The sequence below is a fragment of the Cucurbita pepo genome, chromosome 13 (genome assembly GCF_057944985.1).
Source record: "Cucurbita pepo subsp. pepo isolate OVF chromosome 13, ASM5794498v1, whole genome shotgun sequence".
In the NCBI taxonomy this organism is placed as follows: domain Eukaryota; kingdom Viridiplantae; phylum Streptophyta; class Magnoliopsida; order Cucurbitales; family Cucurbitaceae; genus Cucurbita; species Cucurbita pepo.
Window position 1 is genome coordinate 1,248,635 of NC_141810.1, and position 19,684 is coordinate 1,268,318.

Consider the following 19,684-nt stretch of genomic DNA (forward strand, 5'->3'; position numbering starts at 1 on the left):
CTAGGAACAATCTTGTTAATTGAAATTTTTAATAACAGCACTATTAACGCTTTTTTCTCTTAGAATAATCTATCAGCCTTCAATCATTTTTCGAAAGATTGAATAAACCCTAAACCCTAAACCCTAAACAAAAAAAAAAAAAAAATACATTATTCCATTAGAACATAAAAAATGACATAAAAATTTAATTATTTAAAAACCCTCTAACATACCCTTATTTTGAAAGAAAGATCCCAAAAAAGTTGGAAAAAAACGTGTCCGTACAACAATGGAAGAAATGTAATTTTGAATGGAGCTAAATTAATTAGTAGAATAATACAAATCCCATTACGCACAGTACAAAATAATGTCTCTCTCGAGGCCACAAAATCATAGGTCTACCAAATAGGGGCGAAAGGGAAAAACCCCATTAGGGATAAACAGGAAATAATAAATAGGATAGTATCATCAAATAAAACTATAATCGCCGAGATTGGCCTCATGCGATACACCATTCACTGTTATCTCATCTTTTTCTACAAAATTTCCAATGAATATGTATGCATGCTGCTCCTAATTCAGGCTGTGGTTTCTATAAGGAAAGATGCTATAACAGACGCCACCCTTCTTACCATTTGTTGCTGCCACCGCTGAAGTTTCGACCTCTTCCACCCGAAAAACTGTTTCTTCTATCAGAAAACCCTCCACGACCACCTCCTCGTCCTCCTGAAAACCTACTACCACCGTATCCTCCTCCACGACCTCCGCCGTATCCTCCACGACCACCACCACCAAATTTTCCACCTCGTGATTGCTCTCTGTCCTGCAATTTTGGCAGTGTTTTCAAGACCTCTAGACGCACGCCGCCTGCATTGCCCTGACCTGCAATCAGAGGGAATAAGAAAAGCAAAGAGAACCGTAAATTATATTTGCAAGGAACAGCTTTGATGGTGGACGGACCCGAATAAGATCCATTTATCATCCACAACTTCGGAAAAAAGCTACACAAAATGAATCGAAGATTTACCAGTAAGAAATGCATCCAAATCTTCCGTTTGAACGTCGAATACAGCGCTGTATCCATCGGCCGTTAGTGTCATACCCTTGACTGACTCAACCTTCTCCTCTGGCAAAAACCTCCTTAGAACACTGTAGGCAAATCTGGACAATTTAAGAAGCAAAATTCATCAGTTTGATGATATGATGTGTAGCAGTCACAATGTAGGAGAAACGGAGAGCAAGGGGATAAATCAAAGCTATTTTACATGCAAGACAAAAAACGTTTAACAAATTAATAAAATTAAAATCAAAATAGCTCACGATGGGGAAAAGATGGGCTTTCCAGCCTCGAGAATTAAAGTGACATGATTTTCCATTGACGTCAGAAGAGATCTACTCTTTATCTCTGTATATCCCTGCAGAAATACATACAATCAACCAAAATGCAGTTAGGCAAATGTCGATGAAAAAGAGACGCCAACGAGCAAGAGCCTATATAAGATTACATAGTTTAGGGGGGAAAAAAACAAAATAAAAATGAAGGATAACTCACAGAGATCTTCGCAAGGGCCTTGGCAAGTAGCTCAACAGACGACAAACTAGAGTTGTTAACTAACTCTTCCGCGGCAGACTTGAAAGGTGGGATTACACTGTTCCAATATATATAAAATTAAAGAGTGGCAAAAATAAAATTACCCACTAAGAGAACATTAACCAAATATACCTATCGGCGACTTGAGTTACTGATTCCGCAGCACTTGCTCCAGCAGATCTGGCTATATCAATAGGTTGGGGAGCAGACAAGTGCTCAAACTTCACACCAGATTCTCTTTCTATCCTGGCAATTCTTCCCGCCTTTCTTGGATCATACAACGTCACGGCAACTCCAGAATTTCCTAAAAAGTACAGAATAGTGTTTTTAGGAAGAGTTTAAATTTATAAGCATGCACAATGAAGAAAAGTTTCCGAACTCAGAAATACCAGCTCTTCCTGTTCTTCCAGACCGATGAATATAAGCTTCTATGTCCTTTGGAGCTTCACACTGGCAGATTCGTAAATAAAGATAAATATGACATACAGAAAAAATTATAATAATAAAAGCACACTTTAGCAAATAAAATAAAAATGGCACGTTAGATATCAGGCTCAAGCACAAACCTGGATAATTAGCTGAACATCATTGATATCCAATCCACGTGCTGCCACATTGGTGGCCACTAATACCAGAAACTTGCCTGACCTGAACCCAGAAAGCGTAACCTGCAACGCGTAGGAAATAAAATGAACATTCGTTACACATGCAAGTCTCCAATAATCTGGATACTTCACAATCAAGAATATTATACGAAGGAAATAAAATGGACATTTAACTGTTAGATGTTACATAGTTAAATAAGCTAGCACGTGAGGGTCTATTGTGAATTTCCAATAACCATCCTACCCAAGAACGGTTTACTTATAAAATTAAAAGATCATTACATTACCCAAAAAAAGCAATCATAGATAGACTACACAATCAATCATAGAAAAACCACATAAAAAGATAATTATAAAATTACCGAACGTTGAGACTGCTGTATATCTCCATGTAACGGTCGTGCTTCTGGAAGAAGACCAGCAAGCTCTGATGCAGATTCCTTTGTCTCCGTAAATATAATAGTCCGGCCCCCACTGAGTAAAATATCATCATACAGTAAAACAAAGAGAACAATTGAATAATTTATGACTGATGAAAAATAATAATAACAATAACTAATTTCTTTCCATTCGAATGACTAACCTGCTATAACATCGAATGATATCTGGAATAAGCCGAGACCTTTCTGAATCAGAGCAAGGAATAACAATATGCCTAACATCATTACTGGCCTTCATTTTCTCATTGCCCACAAGATCTACAGTTTTCTTGTTCGCTTTAAGGAACCTCGAAGCAATCTAAAAAAGCAAAACAATATCAGTAACAATCGCGGAAGAAAAATACATTTTTCAGTCAATTTATCAGCATGTTTAAGACTAAGGAGCTTGGTAACTATAATTATGTTTGGAATACTGACATCTTTCACCCAGCTTGGTAAAGTGGCACTGAAAAGAAGTGTTTGAACTTTGTTTACATCCTCTACCTTGCCTAAAAATCCACCAAAAAAAAGTTAACCAACGACAGGTAAAACATAAATGACACAATATCAGTAATGAAGCCAAATAGATTTCAGTCTCGCTGTGGAACAAATAAGTAACATTCTAAATAATATACCTAGAATAAATTCAACATCATCGACAAAACCCATCCTCAACATTTCATCAGCTTCATCAAGAACCCTAAACTTTAGAGACCGCAGATCAATATTATTTCTGTTAATGTGATCCTACACCACAAATTGAAAAGGGCACATGTCAGTAAACAAACACTATACGTTATTATCATTTAACAAAGCCTTCAAGAATTTGCTGTAAATTTCCACCTTTACACGACCAGGTGTTCCAACAACTATGTCAACACCTCTTCTCAGTTTATTTTCTTGGGGACCATAAAGCATTCCTCCACATAAACAGCAAGACTCCAAGCCTAATGCATGCCCATAAAATTTGAAGTCCTCAAACACCTAATCAAACCACAGCCTTTCAATCAACTAAAATCAAGAATAAAAAACGTAAATTAAAAAATCTTCAAACCATACCTGGTCAGCCAATTCCCTGGTCGGTAAAAGTACTATAACACTAGGAGTCCTTCCATATCCATTCACTTTCGATGACTTAGAAGGCCCATTTACTATAGACTCCAAGATGGGCAAGACAAAAGCTAAAGTTTTACCCTGCACACAAAACATGAAGGTAATATACATAACAGACTTTATTACATGGCAAACCGAACCGTGCCATGAAAACAAACTAGCCCTTTTAGGCTCATTGAGAACAATATCGTTGTAAAAGGCTTATAGAGATTTTAAAAAATAATATATAATAAATAGAAACCAATGTCAGAATTTTGCACGACTTGAAACTACTAAAACTTATCAACTATCTATAACATGCAAGATTTACCCTTCAGGTGGAAAAAAGAATTACAAGAAAGAATTGTCATATGAAAAACAAGCTTCAAAACAAGTCTATGTTTCACACTGGAGAGGAAAACCTAACACTTTATACCTGTCCCGTTCTGGCTCGTCCAACCAAATCAAACCCGTCATATACGGTGTCGAACGTCATAGCCTGAATCGGAAACAAGGAGCTAATGCCCTTCTCCTTCAACCTCGCCCTCAGCGGCTCCGAAATCCGAAACTTAGAAACAGCATTCGGGTCGTCAGCTTCCTTCTCCACATCGTCTTCGTCAGACTCAACCACCTTTGACTTCTTCGAGCTCTTTTTCTCCTTTCCGTTTTTCAACCTCGAATTCACAGGTTCGCCTAATTCCGAGCTCGTCTCGCTTCTATCCCCGTCGTCAGCCTCTTCTACGGCTTTCCGCTTCTTGCTTTCTTTATCACCCTTACTCTTCTTCTTCTTCTTATCCGAGAGAACCAACTCGTCACTCTTCTGCTCAAAAGCATCCTCCGAAGGTAGGGCTTCCACAAGAGCTTTGTTCTTCATCTTCTTCTCCTTCTTGTCCATAGAAACTTGGGGAAACGGTGGAAGATGTCAAAACTCTGGTGCTCAAACCGATCCGAACTGAGGTGCGACTCCGTCCGGTACGGTTGAAGAATGGTAGATGAAGATCAGAGGCGGCTAGGTTTAGAGTGGCAACGATTGAAAAAGGAGGACGAAAGGGAACGAGAGCAATGAAGGCGGGGGAGGTTCTAGGGTTTAGAACGAAGAGAAAAATGGAATTAAAACGGTATTTATACTCTTCCTTTCCTTCTAAAATTCACCGCCGTTTTCTCAGTGTTTTGCTTTCCCTTGCAAAAAAAAAAAGATTATAAATTTAATAACAACATTTTTAAATAATATACTTTCGTCCCTATAAATATTTTAAACCATTTTATATATAAAAATAAAAAAAATTAAAAACTTATAAATGGACAAATTTAAAGTAATAATATTTTATAAATAAAAATAAAAATATAATATTCAACCAATAAAAATTTTAATTCCAATATTATAACATATTATTCAACAATTATTTCTTTCAATAATCTTCAAGATTAGAGAAAACTCTTCTCTATCTCTAAGCCTAATAACTATTTTATTTTTAGTTTTAAAAAAATTATTATCACTCCACTCAATCTAGGTTTTTTTTTTTTTTACTCAATTTTTCAAATTTTTTAAAATTCAAATCAAGTTATAAAAATTTTAAAAATTGTTTTGTGTTATAGAATTTAACATTTTTATAAGAAAACAAAAATAATTTTAGAAAATAATTAGTTTTAACATTTCATTACACCGTATCAAAAAAAAATATATATATATATAAATATGTAAATATATGTTAATAGAACTAGTCTCTTGAAAAAAAAAAAACTTGGTAGAACAAAAATATTTAATTAGATTGTTAGTTTTTATTCTTGGGTTTAGGACATTTTTCATGGTATTATTCACTTCAATCGAGTCTTGTGATTTGTGTCGCCACATTATCTATCTGCACGTGGGAGTCACAACATACTTTCTTCTTAGATAACTCATGTTTCAAGCCTCCACCTCATTTCACGTACTTTATGTATCACACTTCACATCTCAACTTCATTTTTAATGCCTTAATTTCATTCCCAATATCTTGTCTTCATGCCTCACGCCTTAACCATATGTCCTATGTCCCGACTTAAGATCATAAGACACGACCCCTAAGCCAGTCTTAAGACTCGACTCTTAGGCCTTGGCTAGCTCAATAGGATTGGATTAACCCACTTGCCTTTGGATTTGGCTCATAATATCACCCATTCCCTAAGAAAATTCGATGGAGGCTTCTCGACTTGGAGCGAATGACTTCCCAATGGTTGCACGTATCCAATTACTTGTAATTGTAGTTAATTTTCTTATTCATTTCAAGCACTGATAATAACACTGTCTTTCACTATTATCATATGATAATGAACTCTTTTCCAATTTTATTAAAAGATCAAGTTATAATTAAGTACTATTACTTAAAATATGTTATTTACAAAAATAAAAATATCATTTCAAGCAACCTTTAATTTACATTTCAAGCCATATAAAGATTGTCCAAATATTATAATAGTTCAATATAATTTAAATACTAAAACACCAATCATTTATAATTTGATATTCTCTAAAAAAAATCATACTTGTTTAAATCTCAAATGCAATAAGGACCTACAAACTAAAGGCCTGAAATACCATTCTAGTCTCTTATGGGATGGGATGGGCAGAGAGTATTAGAAATGACAAACTGATGGCATTCAAAGTTAATCTAAGATAAATAAGAGGGTTACAGGGACAGAGCACTACAACAAGAAGTTCTCAGCCTTAAAAGACGCATATAAGTAAGCTAAACAACCAAAAAGAATCAGACAACAATTCTGCAAGTTATCATAAAAGAACAATTCTGATACCTAAGACATCCTCTGAGCAGCTTCCTTCGCCAGCAGCCTCTCCTTTGCCTTAGTTTTAGCCTGGGATTTGGAACCCATGATTCCACCACCCCACTTCTTCCTGTACTCGTCGTACTTATCATTGAAATTAGCCTAACATATAACAAAACAACAAACAAGTCAAAATGAGCCTAATCCAGAGGCCATCTGGGCTTTATATGTTGTGTATATATATTGTAAACCAAACCACCTTAATAGCTTCGAGGATCCTGCTAAACTCCAGCTTATCTTCGTTCTTCACGGTTGTCAAGCACAAAACTGATGCAGTCTTTTGGTGGACAATCTGTTATTAAAAAGCCAAAATTACAAAAGGTTTGATCCATGGATTCGAAGGAGTAGACATTGTTGTGTTGAATAAAGAGACAGTTACCGCTCCCAATCGTGCTTTTCCCTTCACGATGCAGTATGGAATTTCCATCTTCCTGCACAGAGCTGGGAGCCAAACGACCAACTCAATTGGGTCCACATCGTGTGCAATCACGACCAGCTGTGCCTTGTTCTGAAAAGAAAGAAAGTACATTTTAGATGGCGACTATAAAGGGTTTATCTGATTGCAGATGAAAAGTGTGAATTTTTGCTTGTATGGAATAAAAGACTACCTGTTCAATGAGATAGGTAACATGGTTGAGACCATATTTAACAACGATAGGCTTTTTCGCATCGTGTGATTTGCCTTCAGCTTCTTCCTGAGCTCTTTTCAAAAGACGCTCCTTTTTCTGTGCTTTATCCTCTGGCCTATACTTCAACAACATCTTGAACAAGTTTGTTGCTGCATATGCATGAAAATGAATTTAAAACTAACACTCTAAACACTCTACAACAAATACCAAGAAATAAGAAACGTAAAAAACAAAGGATACGATACAAGTCAAATCGAACCAAAACCACATAGAACGTGACCAGAATAATTCGTTGGAATCTGGCCAGAAACTAATATGTTTTCCCAAATGATCAAAACGGAATTTCTAAGTAGAACTATCATAAAAAAACAAAGGCACATTTCATTCACGACCAAGAGTATAAAACAGGTTATCTAAAGAGAACCATTTATAACAAAATGTTAGAAGTCTAAGCATAATACAAGGAACCCAACAAGAAAAAAAAAGGCTCAGACAAGAATCTAGGTTCCAAGGTGCTGAAGTTTACTAGCAATTCCCAAAATACTTGAATTGTCAACGAACAAGTTAGCAAAACCAAACTGTCAATCAATAAGGTAATAAACTACTTATTTCTTCTTTAACCGTAGCAGAACCTTTTACAACACTCCTAAATTAGATGCATTCGTACAGTGTATCGCTCCTATAACCTAATAAATTTTATAACGGAGAGAGTTCCAGCTTGAAAGAAGAAAAAACATATTAACTAAACTATTCAATGATGACCATCTAAAACCTAACGATTAATGAAAAATCTCTTGACTAATCATATGAAAAGAATCTCGATGAGAATTTTAATGACGATCACAGATATTCGATTTTATTACCAAGATTCTTGTCAAGGGTCTTGGTGAACTGATTCAAAGCTGGTGGAACCTTGAGCCTCTGCTTGAGAATCCTCTTCTTCCTCTGAATTTGAACAGCTTTCGGCCATTTGACGAACCGTGTGAGATCCCTCTTCGGCGGCAATGCCCCACCGATTCCAAACTGCTTCGGACGCTTCTCAAATAGCGGGTTCACCACCTTCTCCTGCAAACAATCGGATTCTGTGTTAAACCAAAGCAACGAATTCAACAAATTCGCATCATGGGAAAGGAAAACAAACAATCGATTTACCGGCTTCTTCTTCGCCAAAGCTTTTCCAACAGCCTTCTTCGGTGCCTTTCAAGAACACAAGAAGAACATATCAACAAACATTGTTCACGTTAAAATGCAAAGAAATTGCATCACTATGAGATTGACGCAAATCCATAAAACTCAAAAACGAAGTATCTAAGCTACTGATCCATAGAGGAATCGAACGAAAGAGAGAAGACGGGAGTACCATTTTTTCCGCGGCAGGAGAGCGAGGTGAAAGGAAGTGGCCGCCGCTTTAGGGTTTTATTTGGAGGAGGCTCTTCAACACAGTATGAATGGTGGAACGCCTCAGGTTTGTATTTTCTTTATAAATGTCATAATATTTTTTATTTGTTTATTTAATTTTAAGTTACCATTTTAATTTTGAATTTTTAAAAAATTTAATAGGTTAAGAACGAGTTAGACCATTCTTTAAAAATGAAACTATTTTTAATTGATTTATAAATTTATTTTAAATTTTTTAATAATAAAATTAATTTAATTTATATACTTTTATTTTTTTTTTATTTAATATATCTCAAATAAATTTAATAAATTAATGTTAGACATTAAATTAAATTCAAGATTATATGTTTATATACCTATGAGAACGTGATTTCGGTACCACCGTCATGCACACTAACTACAGTGACATTGTTAATATTGATAGCATAAATATGTGCATATAAGAAAACGAAGAAAGTTTAAATATAACAAAGACTAAGCAATAAAGCACCTTGGATTTTCCCTTTCGGGGTTGTCTCGTGATCCCCTATGCAGCTTGGCCCGCCAACAGTACCAACCCAAGTCTAATAAAAGCAAGCTCAATGGTCATCTAGCAGCAGCGACGAAAGTAGCAAACACAACGATAAAATTACTGTAGTTGATGCTTCACTGTATACTTTTTCATATACTTCAACATCAGCACAATCTTGTTTAATTTTGTGTTTTTACTCTAAGGAACTGAGGACTATCATCTCTGAAGAAAAAGGCGAGTCACAACGTGAGCAATACGAGCAACATGAATACCCGAGATCTTACTCAAAATTTTGACTTTTTCGAGAAGGCTAGTCAAACCCTCGGCACAAATGAAGAAGAGATAAGGAGAGATGTGGGGTTTTCATATCTCGAACCCATGTGGGCTTGAAAGTTTAGTACAAGACCGACCAAGAGTATGCTCGACTCTATCAATCACCACTGTGGGTTCTTTGCCCTTCAAAACGAGGACTATAGTCGTGTGATTAAGACATTTCAAATGAATACCCTCGTTTAAGCAATTGACGCATGCTCTCGTAACATCTCCACCTACTACCACGTGTCAGTATTCCTAGTAGAATAATCTCGGAAAACCATTTGAACCAAGGACTTTCGAAGGGTGCATTTGCTTACGAATAACTTTTATCTCCTAAACTTTAAAGAGACGACCATTAATTTTAAAAAAAAATGTAAATACTCCGAGAAAATTTAAAATAATAAATATTAAATTACAAATTCATAAAAAAATTAATTTCTCTAAATTTGTAATTTATTAAAATCTAAATTTAAAATTTAAAGTTTACATAAATTAAATTAAATTAAATTAGAGAGAGAAAAACCTAGGTTGCTCTTGTTCATCACTGTGTGTAATTGCCAACCCTAATAAAACCCTAGCAGGCATCATACTGAAGCGGCAGCTTACTTCACCCCGCCCTATTGCCGCGCGAAAAATGGTACCCTCTCCTTCTTTCCCGTTCGATTCCTCTATGGATCAGTACATTTGATTCTTCGTTTTTCGTTTTATGGATATGTAATCTCTTTACTTTTGGATTTGGGTCAATCTCATAGTCATGCAATTTCTTTGCATTTTAACGCGAACAATGTTTGTTGATTTGTTCTTCTTGTGTTCTTGAAAGGCACCGAAGAAGGCTGTTGGAAAAGCTTTGGCGAAGAAGAAGCCGGTAAAATCGATTGTTTGTTTTCCTTTCCCTTGATGCGAATTTGTTGTTTCAGTTCTTCATTGCTTTGGTTTAACATAGAATCCGATTGTTTGCAGGAGAAGGTGGTGAACCCGCTATTTGAGAAGCGTCCGAAGCAATTTGGAATCGGTGGGGCATTGCCGCCGAAGAGGGATCTCACACGGTTCGTCAAATGGCCGAAAGCTGTTCAAATTCAGAGGAAGAAGAGGATTCTCAAGCAGAGGCTCAAGGTTCCACCAGCTTTGAATCAATTCACCAAGACTCTTGACAAGAATCTTGGTAATATAATCGAATTGCTGTGATCTTAGTTAATTACGGATTGTGTTCCCCTTCGGTTTATGCATTGTGTTCTTTGAGCCTGGAACTCTCTTCCTTTATGAAGTAGGAAATTTGTTAGGTTATATGAGCGTTGGGTTGAATGATTGCACTTAATTTAGGAGAAGTGTAGAAATGTTCTGCTACGGTAAAAGAAGAATTAAGTAGTTCCATACCTTATTGATAGAACGTTTGGTTTGGCTACCTCGAGATTCTATGCTTTGATTGACAAATGCAGTTTATTTGGGATTGTTGATAATAAGCTTCAATTTCTTGGAACCTAGATTCTTGTCCAAACCTTTTTTCTTGTTGGGTTTCTTAAATAGTGCTTGGATCTTCTCACATTTTGGGTGATTTAGACGTTCAAACGACTGTATTGTCGATTTGATGTGTATCATGTCCTTTGTTTTTCACGTTTCACGTTTCTTGGTATTTGTTTTAAGTGTTTAGAGTGTTAGTTTTGAATTCATTTCCATGCATTTGCAGCAACAAACTTGTTCAAGATGCTTTTGAAGTATAGGCCAGAGGATAAAGCACAGAAAAGGGAGCGTCTTTTGAAAAGAGCTCAGGAAGAGGCTGAAGGCAAATCCCACGATGCAAAAAAGCCTATCGTCGTTAAATATGGTCTCAACCATGTTACCTACCTCATCGAGCAGGTGTTCGTTTATTTCATACGTGCGAAAATCTTCACTCTTTCCAACTGCAATGTTATCTCTTCAATATAAAATGTACTTTATTTTCAGAACAAGGCACAGCTGGTTGTGATAGCACATGATGTGGATCCGATTGAGTTGGTTGTATGGCTCCCAGCTTTGTGCAGGAAGATGGAAATTCCATATTGCATTGTGAAGGGAAAAGCACGATTGGGAGCGGTAACAATTTTCCTTTTTACCCTTTCCTGAAAAACGTTTTACGATTCGCTGAATCCTGGGGTCAGTCGTTTGAAAATTGTTCCTTTTTCAATAGATTGTCCATAAGAAGACTGCATCAGTTTTGTGCTTGACAACAGTTAAGAACGAAGATAAGATGGAGTTCAGCAGGATCCTAGAAGCTATTAAGGTGACTAGCACATTTAAAATAGATATTACTCTTGTCGTGTACCTCTGCGTCGAGCTTACTTTTTTAATACGCGTGCTGCTGTGTTTCGTTCGTTAAGGCAAACTTCAACGACAAGTACGACGAGTACAGGAAGAAGTGGGGTGGCGGAATCATGGGTTCCAAGTCACAGGCCAAAACCAAAGCAAAGGAGAGGCTCCTTGCCAAGGAAGCAGCTCAAAGGATGTCTTAGGAATTCACAGACCCAAGTCTAGGATCGAGCAAAGGACAAAGAAGAAGCTTTTAGCAGAGCAGAGCATGTCAAAGTATGGCCGAGGGAGTCGGTAATGATCTAACTTAAGCCATTTTTCTTTGATTACAAAGCAGATTTTTCACGAGGCTTGTTTTTATTTTCAGCTTTTAAGTTTTTTGGATTGTGAAATTTTAAACTGTTCTTCTACGAGTTGACATTATGGAATTATTCTATTCGGACACCGATTTTCTCGTATATGTCTTGAGTTAAACGTTCGATACCGACATTATGGAATTATACAACATTGCACACCTTTTATTGATATTTTCTCGACTTTTTTATAAATTGAAGAATGTTTTGTGGTGAAATCTTACAATCGATCCTCTTTTATGGTTAGCGTCCTTGCTAGTGATAGCATTTATAATAGCTCGAGTTCATCACTAGTAGATATTTTCTGTGCTCATTACTTATCACTGTCAACCTCACGGTTTTAAAATGCATCTACTAAGAATGCTTTGTTCCCTGATGAGAGATTTCACAATTGAATTTGGTGGCATTTGGGTCCCAAATTTTCGTGTTCAACTATTTTACTCATGATATTTGTATTTTGTAGGATTATCAGGTTTTTTCGTCAATTATTTAACGAACATAATTAAAAGACTGAAAAGTTTTTTATAAGTTTTTTTTTTAATTTTAATAATTTTAAAATTAGAACAATAATTTAAATAAAAAATAGGTGTCATACCATTTAAAACGACAAAATTAAGGAGCCAAATTTCATTTAATTTCTAATTAAGGAGACAAAATTAATGAGCCACAAATTTCTAAATAAAAATATTATTTAAATATATCTCTTCCCCCTCAAATATATAAATATTTTGTTAAAAATTTCCTTTCTTTTGAGAGGTGGTTATCAATAAAATAAAATTAGCTCCCAGCGAGGATCGAACTCGCGACCTTTCATCACTTACGAAGCGAACGCAATACCACTATGCTATGGAAGCAATTTACATCTCCTAAGTTTGTCATTACAATTTTCAAAATAAATTAATTTCTTAAATTTTAGACTAAATAATAAGAAAATACCCAATTTTGTTTCAACAATACCTCACAATTTTTAAAAAGTTTGTAATAGATATTCTCATCTTCCCCTCCCCTGCCCATTTTGCCCTTTTGTCAAAATCCACTCCCCAATTTAATTAGCATTCAAAACTTCAAAGTAAAGATATTAAATATGACACCCGAGTAAAAAAGGGACACATGAATAAAGCGGGATCACATCCGAATGAGAGCGATTACGAAGATATGATTACTAAGAAAAATTTAAAGGAATTGAAAGTCATTATTTATACCAATAAGGCGAACTTTCATTTTTTAGTGGCTTAATTATAAGAATTTCATGGTTAATAAGTTTTACTTCGACCAATTTTATGTCGGGTGACCTCTCAGGAATTTTTCTACACTCTTATAAGAGGTTTTTACAACCTTATAAGGGTGTGGGACCTCGAAGGTTGTATAAACTCACCATCTACCTCCACAATCTACTTCATTTAGGGGTCTAGTGTCCTCGCTAACACACTGCCCGATGTCTGGCTCTAGGACCATTAGTAACAGTTCAAGTTCATTGTTAGCAAATATTATCCGCTTTGGCCTGTTACGTATCACTGTCAATCTCTAAAACGCGTCTACTTGAAACGATATGGTATCCTAGTGTGTTTACAAAACCAATGAATGAAAATGATAGATAAGGACATCATAAATGAAAAATAAATAAATAAATAAATAAAATAATAATCCTTTTGGGCCCATTACAAGGCCCATACCTACCACCTCATGCTCCCATCTTTATACACATTATTATGAGGACCACCAATAATTTTCCCTTTTCACTTTTGTACCTCCAAAATTTAATTATGGAAGCACATTTATTTTTCCTCAAATCCTATATAAATATTATGCCCATTGCTTTTATTTCCTCTCTTTTCTTTAATGGGTTCGTTTGAGTAGATATGTACGCTAAGAGGTCAGATATTTGAATCTCTTCAATTTCACATTCGAACTATGTTAACTATATTCGTGATAAAAAAGCGATAGACATGTTCCTTCAATCAAAGAAGTCTGTGATTTAAATCTCTCTAATTTCACGTGCAGTTTGGATTTTTTTTTTTTTTTTTGATAAGTTTCGTTCCAATTGGGTTCATCACTTCTTTAATCGTGAATTGATTGCACCCCACTAAAATTTTTAACTCGGGTATTGACCAAACCATATAATAATAATCAAACCATATGATAATGTTCCATTTGACCCAGATATTGATGATACCATAGGATAATGTTCAATTTGACCCAGGTATTGATCATACCATATGATAATAACCCGAGTATTTATCATACCATACCATATTGTTCAATTGTATCATATACCATATACTATATTGAGTGTTGTTCTCGTCTCGTATTTTCTTGGTCGGGAAATTGAAACAAAATAAAAATAAAAATTAAAAAGAAAATTATTGCATCAAATTTAACTGTCCTTACAAGACTTGTACACCAAGTTATTAATATTCTAAATAATCCAAACCCTAAAATTTTTAATAAACAATTTTCTATTACTTTTAGAGAAATAGAAACCAAAAAGCTTTGATTCCATGCCTTTCATTTTTCTAAATAAAATCCAATTTTGCCCCAAAATACAACATTATCCCCAAGGACCCCACCAAAATTCCAACTTTTCTCATTTTTGCAATTATATCCCCCAACTTTATCAAAATTACCCTCCAAATTTGTTATTCGGTCCAAAAGAATCGTATAATCTCCCTACATACACAAATATATACCGATTACAATTTTCCATTTTCCCCCTTCTCTTTCATTATTTGCATTTCTACCCCCCTCTACTTTTCCTTATTTCCACTTGTACCCCCACTCATTTTGCTCTTTAAACCTCCTCAAAACCCCATCGACGGCGACGTCGAACGCGTCTCTGACGCCGCCGGTGCCGTAAACGAGCTTCGGAATTGACTCGATCACTCTCTCTCTCATCTCCCTCACTTCCTCTCTGCTAAACCTCTCCAGAACCGCTTCAATGGAGACCGTCCCGTTCTTCACCGCGTTCCGGTCTATAAAAACCGAGTAACTCCCCGGTTCGCTAGGTAAGAACCACTCGTACTGGTAATACGCCGTACGCCGCCAGAAGAACACTGGAATCGCTCCGGAAATCATGCAATCGAAGATCGACCGCCGCGTGAAGCTGTCGCCTCTCGGCTGTAGGCAAAAATCTGAAGAGAGAAACGTCTCCAGAATCGCCGATGTGCCGTTGGTGCAGCGACTACCAGCGCAATCGACAACGCGGCATTTCTCCGCCGTGGAGTTGCGGCATTGGTAGAGAAGTACCGCTCGGAAGTCGTTGCCAAACGCGGCGCGAGTCGCCCCGGCGAAGCAGAAGAGGTGCGTACGACGGCGCGTGCGGACGAAGTCCTGCCAGGCCGTCACGTCGTCCTGGCCCCTGGGGTGGAATCCTGTGGGGTAGGGTACACCGACGTCAAAATAATCCCACGGATTTCGCTCAATCAGAAGCCGAGTTATGTTCCTCATTCCGGGCAAATAAATACACTCCGATCCCCAATCCTTATCCTTGCTCCGGCGGAAATCCCATGTGATTCGTCCCATTGTAATGAAATGATCCCAGCCGTTGGATTTTTTGTAATACTCCTGATCTGAAAGCCATTTAAGAATCATACGGCAGTGCTGATCCCGATCCTCTACGGTTGAATTCGTCCAGAGGAATTTCCCCACTGCGAGTCCAGCGTAAAACGGTATGTAGAACGCCGTAGCCAATTCCGGCTCTGAAACACGGCATTTATGCTTCATAATACGGTTATGGAAAATAATCTCCGTCACGAATTGGTCCGTCCAATACCACGACGGAAGAAGATTCTCCGGAATGATTCCGGCGAGAGAATCGGCTCTCTGTCCGAATCCGCCGTTCGCCATCGCTCTGCAACTCGAGCTCCACGGATTCAGATTGTCGCAGTTTTCGAGAATATCCTTGTTAAATGCCGACGGCAGATCGTAGACGAAGATCCGGCCGTTTTTACATTCATCGGCATCATTAGCGGCGGAGGAGACGACGGCGACGGAGGGGAAGCGGTGGAGGCGGTTGGAGGAAGAGGAAAGCACCGGTGGGAGAGGGAGAGGGAGGAAGCGAATGGTGAAGAGAAGAAGGATCTGGAGACAGAGGATTACAAGGAGAAGCCATAGCCGAGATTGTTGATGATGAAATTGCTGTAACAACGAGTTGAACGCGTTCTTCCTGTCGAACAACTCCGACGATTTGAACTTCTTCGGGTGGTGCTCCGCCGGCGAGGAGTTACCGGAAAGAGGAAGCATCAGAATAAAACGAATAAGTGGTTTAATTCCGACGTCCGGAGAAGAATGGCGACTGTGACCGTCACCGCCAGGGGAGAATTGGTTTTAGAGTGAGAAAGAAGAAGGCTGAGCTGTATGAAGAAAAAAGAGTTGCAAATGAAGGGCGGAAATTTTATGTGGAGGGAGAAAGACACGTGTCCAATTTGGTTACCGACTGATGGAGCAACCGACAGCGTATTGAATCAATTTCGACCGACAAGTGCCGGTTGCTTTCTGTCAGAAACAAATTCCGCCGTTGATTTTCCCAAGCGGTGAGGGTAATATTGGTAAAGTAAATAAATAATGATTTTATTTTTAAATCCAACAATTTAAGGTAAAATTATGAATTTATAAAATAGTTAATTAAGGAATTATCACAATTTTCATATTTATTTATTTATTTATTCTGTAAAAAGTATCTTTACGTTTATTGGTAGCGTGCAAGAAAAGGCATCTTTACGTTCATTGGTAGAAGTAGAATGCTAAGATTGGAATATATTTTAACCAATATATTATTCCCTTTAAAATAATCTATCATTTTAATTATTATTTAATATTTGAGCTAATGAATTTTATAATTTATTCATGTCAATTTAAGTTTTTTGGGTTTCGGGTTTGATGAATTGAGAGACCAGAGAAGATTTTAGGTCTACTAATTGAAAATTCGGGAGGTTTTGAGGAAAAAACGCATTACGGGCACCGTACAACTCATCTCCTTCAGCAATCACACATAACGGGATTCGTATCCATGACAGTAAACATCAAATCAAAGCGATGATCATGTTTGCATGTGTATGCATTTTTCGACCCAACGATGAGGTCAAAAAATCATAGGTGACTGACAGCAATTACTACAGTGGCCACGAGGTAATCACGATCAAAGCTTTCATCTTTTAGCTATTTCAACTCGATTAGACTTTGAAAACATCCATGACATGCACGTGACAACAACTAAGTTACGTTTTAGAGGTCAGATCGTTACAACAAACTTCAAATTTAAATTTTCAGTAGCAGATATTGTCCTCTTTCGACTTTCTTTTTCGGGCTTCCCTTTAAGGCTTTAAAACGCGTCTGGTAGGGGAAAGTTTCCACACCGAGTGTTTTGTTCTCCACCACAACTAATATGGGATATTACACCGACCCTTTTATTAGGTTATTGTTTACAGTTATATTAACTGAAGATCATAAACGGATTAAAACAAGTAATATTTAGACAGTATAATTCAATTAAAAAAAATGCCATATTTTTGCAAGTTAAAAAAAGAAATTAATAATTTTAGGAAAAATAAATAATTACGAAAAAGGAAAATAATAATATCAATAAATACGCATCGGAGACAAAAGGAAACAGTTGACGGTGGAAGTTACAGCTGTTAAAAACCTAGAAAAAAAACCGTTGAATGGGATGACGTCAGACTGCCACGTGGATGACAGCAAAACCGAAAAAATTATTAAAATATATTAAAGGGGGCGGCGCACGAAGTGGGACGGACGTAACGTGGAGTATTAAATGGAGTTTAGTGGGTGAGGTGGCGTCCGGAGAGATAGCTGTCAGGATTGGGATATAGGGGTAATGGGAATTGCCAAACTCGTTTTATGTCTTTTTCTTTAGTACTCTTGTCGTGTTCTAGGAGACTAATCACGTTTAATTGTCTTAATTTTATTTAATTATGGACGAAATTATTGATATTATTAATTTAAAAAGATTTATATATGTATTTTTTTTTAATTTTATTAATATTGTTGCTTGATAGTCTACAAAAGTGAGTCAAAATTAAATTCTTATAATTAATTTATTAAATTATTAAATATAATTATTTACTTGTAATAAAATAATTTAGTATTTGAACCTAGGATTTGATTGGACATTTCCATTAAAATTGCCCACAAGTCCCTAGATTATGAAAAATTATTTAAATGCCACAAAAGCCCATAGAATAAAACAAAAAGAATAAATTTTTGAATGTATAAGAACCTATTAGATACAAACACGAGCATATCTGCAAAATCCCACATTGGTTGGAGAAGGGAATGAAACATTCTTTATAAGGGTGTGGAAACCTTTCCCTAGCATACGCGTTTTAAAAGCCCTCCGAGGAAGTTTGAAAGGGAAAGCTCAAAGAGGACAATATATGCTAGCGGTGGGCTTGGACCGTTACTAATGATATCAGAGCCAGACATTAAGTGATGTGCCAACGAGGAAGCTGAGCTTCGAAGGGGGGCTGAACATGAGGCAGTGTGCTAGTAAGGACGCTAGGCCACGAGGGGGAGGAGGGGGGGGGGGGGTGTGGTGGATTGGGGGCTCCCACATCGATTGGAGAAGGGAACGAGTGCCACCGAGAACGCTGACCTGACCCCAAAGAAGATATATTGTCTTTTTTGGGCTTTCTCTCAAGATTTTTAAAACGCGTCTGTTAGAGAGAGACTTCCACATCCTTATAAAGAATGCTTCGTTCCCCTCTTCAACCGATGTAATATCACACAATCCACCCCCTTCGAGACCTAGCGTTTTCGCTGTCACTCGTTCATCTCTCCAATCAATGTGGGATCTCATAGAAATAATCGAGGCCCTGTAAGTACTCACCATGAACAGGGCAGAAAATCCTTGTTTACACCGTGAATGGAGAGAGTTTTGTCTTCATTCGACAAAAACGGGGATTGGAACAAAAATTATATTTCTCATCGTCAGTGACTCTACTAAATTATTTATTTATTTATTATTATTATTATTATTATAGAAATAAGCTATTGAAGACTATGATATAATAATAGCATGGCCTACATTTTTAAGGAATAATATTTTACAAAAGCAAAATTAAAAAATAATGTCAAATAATATAATATAAAGAAAGGTAAAGAAATAAAAGTTGTATTTTTAATTTTAAAAAAATAGAGAAACTTTACGAAGGGATAAAGAAATCCATAATGATTAAAGAAAATAAAAAATACTTAAACACCCAACCATAAAGTAATAAGATTCCTCCACCAATAAACTTTTTTACTCATTTTATGAAAAAAAAAAAGGAAAAAATTATAGTTGCATTTATTTATTTATTATTTAAAATTAATTTTTATAGAAATTTTTACGAACCTAGATTCTGTGTTCGAGTCATAGCAAAAAAGATCTTTTAGAGATTTGACATTGTAGGAGCTGAAACATATAAAGATCAGGTAGAATTATCGATGTATTTATATGTTGTTGAAATTTACTTAATAAGGGTTGTTTCGATTGAAAATTTAATAATTCGAAGAATTGAGTTCGGTCTAAAAAACGTTCGAACCGACAAACACCTCTAGCACATAAGGCCATCTCGAAAGCTTTATTCTAAAATTGAGAAAAATTTATATTAGATGTGTTTAAATAACCTGATAATCTGATAACCCGAATAACTCGATTCAAATTATAAAACTTAGATTCCGCTATAAAATTTT

At 36.4% G+C, this 19,684-nt stretch overlaps 5 protein-coding genes and 1 non-coding gene across 6 annotated transcripts; 2 read left to right on the top strand and 4 right to left on the bottom strand.

The window, feature by feature from the left end:
* Nucleotides 1-280: 280 nt before the first annotated feature.
* LOC111809092 (DEAD-box ATP-dependent RNA helicase 7) lies at nt 281-4,786 on the bottom strand. Its single transcript, XM_023695440.2, has 14 exons — nt 4,123-4,786; nt 3,654-3,788; nt 3,438-3,578; nt 3,230-3,341; nt 3,033-3,103; nt 2,759-2,913; nt 2,538-2,649; nt 2,137-2,238; nt 1,960-2,020; nt 1,703-1,874; nt 1,532-1,628; nt 1,300-1,394; nt 1,007-1,140; nt 281-861 (listed from the first exon to the last, which is right to left on the bottom strand). Exons 1-14 carry the CDS (start codon nt 4,579-4,581, stop codon nt 608-610), a joined length of 2,100 nt encoding a protein of 699 aa, XP_023551208.2. The 5' UTR covers nt 4,582-4,786; the 3' UTR covers nt 281-607.
* Nucleotides 4,787-6,299: 1,513 nt separating this feature from the next.
* On the bottom strand, nt 6,300-8,610 carry LOC111809094 (large ribosomal subunit protein eL8y). Its single transcript, XM_023695443.2, has 7 exons — nt 8,496-8,610; nt 8,288-8,332; nt 7,999-8,200; nt 7,115-7,284; nt 6,886-7,014; nt 6,706-6,798; nt 6,300-6,608 (listed from the first exon to the last, which is right to left on the bottom strand). The coding sequence occupies exons 1-7, from the start codon at nt 8,496-8,498 to the stop codon at nt 6,477-6,479; spliced, it is 774 nt and encodes a 257-aa protein (XP_023551211.2). The 5' UTR covers nt 8,499-8,610; the 3' UTR covers nt 6,300-6,476.
* Nucleotides 8,580-11,282, top strand: LOC147789614 (large ribosomal subunit protein eL8y-like). The gene is made up of 4 exons (XM_087116925.1): nt 8,580-8,600; nt 10,180-10,224; nt 10,320-10,521; nt 11,044-11,282. Exons 1-4 carry the CDS (start codon nt 8,580-8,582, stop codon nt 11,280-11,282), a joined length of 507 nt encoding a protein of 168 aa, XP_086973051.1.
* Nucleotides 11,282-12,100, top strand: LOC111809095 (large ribosomal subunit protein eL8z). Its single transcript, XM_023695444.2, has 3 exons — nt 11,282-11,429; nt 11,524-11,616; nt 11,714-12,100. The coding sequence occupies exons 1-3, from the start codon at nt 11,382-11,384 to the stop codon at nt 11,843-11,845; spliced, it is 273 nt and encodes a 90-aa protein (XP_023551212.2). The 5' UTR covers nt 11,282-11,381; the 3' UTR covers nt 11,846-12,100.
* Nucleotides 12,101-12,774: 674 nt separating this feature from the next.
* TRNAT-CGU (transfer RNA threonine (anticodon CGU)) lies at nt 12,775-12,849 on the bottom strand. Its single transcript has one exon. It is a non-coding gene; the product is annotated as a tRNA-Thr (tRNA).
* Nucleotides 12,850-14,471: 1,622 nt separating this feature from the next.
* LOC111809093 (xyloglucan galactosyltransferase XLT2) lies at nt 14,472-16,362 on the bottom strand. The gene has a single exon (XM_023695442.2). The coding sequence runs from the start codon at nt 16,232-16,234 to the stop codon at nt 14,750-14,752; it is 1,485 nt and encodes a 494-aa protein (XP_023551210.2). The 5' UTR covers nt 16,235-16,362; the 3' UTR covers nt 14,472-14,749.
* Between the last annotated feature and the right edge of the window lie 3,322 nt (nt 16,363-19,684).

What these genes read in the sequence shown, in the direction of transcription:
- LOC111809092 (XM_023695440.2), bottom strand. Translation starts at nt 4,581, where the DNA reads ATGGACAAGAAGGAGAAGAAGATGAAGAACAAAGCTCTTGTGGAAGCC. An exon ending in ATCATTCGATGTTATAGCAG is followed by an intron (nt 2,650 to 2,758) that starts GTTAGTCATTCG and finishes TATTTTACTCAG; the next exon opens with TGGGGGCCGGACTATTATAT. An exon ending in TTTGGATGCATTTCTTACTG is followed by an intron (nt 862 to 1,006) that starts GTAAATCTTCGA and finishes CTCTGATTGCAG; the next exon opens with GTCAGGGCAATGCAGGCGGC.
- LOC147789614 (XM_087116925.1), top strand. Translation starts at nt 8,580, where the DNA reads ATGAATGGTGGAACGCCTCAG. An exon ending in TGAATGGTGGAACGCCTCAG is followed by an intron (nt 8,601 to 10,179) that starts GTTTGTATTTTC and finishes TGTTCTTGAAAG; the next exon opens with GCACCGAAGAAGGCTGTTGG. An exon ending in GACTCTTGACAAGAATCTTG is followed by an intron (nt 10,522 to 11,043) that starts GTAATATAATCG and finishes ATGCATTTGCAG; the next exon opens with CAACAAACTTGTTCAAGATG.
- LOC111809094 (XM_023695443.2), bottom strand. An exon ending in CTTTGGCGAAGAAGAAGCCG is followed by an intron (nt 8,201 to 8,287) that starts GTAAATCGATTG and finishes GATTGTTTGCAG; the next exon opens with GAGAAGGTGGTGAACCCGCT. An exon ending in GAAAAGCACGATTGGGAGCG is followed by an intron (nt 6,799 to 6,885) that starts GTAACTGTCTCT and finishes TTTTAATAACAG; the next exon opens with ATTGTCCACCAAAAGACTGC.
- LOC111809093 (XM_023695442.2), bottom strand. Translation starts at nt 16,234, where the DNA reads ATGCTTCCTCTTTCCGGTAACTCCTCGCCGGCGGAGCACCACCCGAAG.
- LOC111809095 (XM_023695444.2), top strand. Translation starts at nt 11,382, where the DNA reads ATGGAAATTCCATATTGCATTGTGAAGGGAAAAGCACGATTGGGAGCG. An exon ending in GAAAAGCACGATTGGGAGCG is followed by an intron (nt 11,430 to 11,523) that starts GTAACAATTTTC and finishes CTTTTTCAATAG; the next exon opens with ATTGTCCATAAGAAGACTGC. An exon ending in GGATCCTAGAAGCTATTAAG is followed by an intron (nt 11,617 to 11,713) that starts GTGACTAGCACA and finishes TCGTTCGTTAAG; the next exon opens with GCAAACTTCAACGACAAGTA.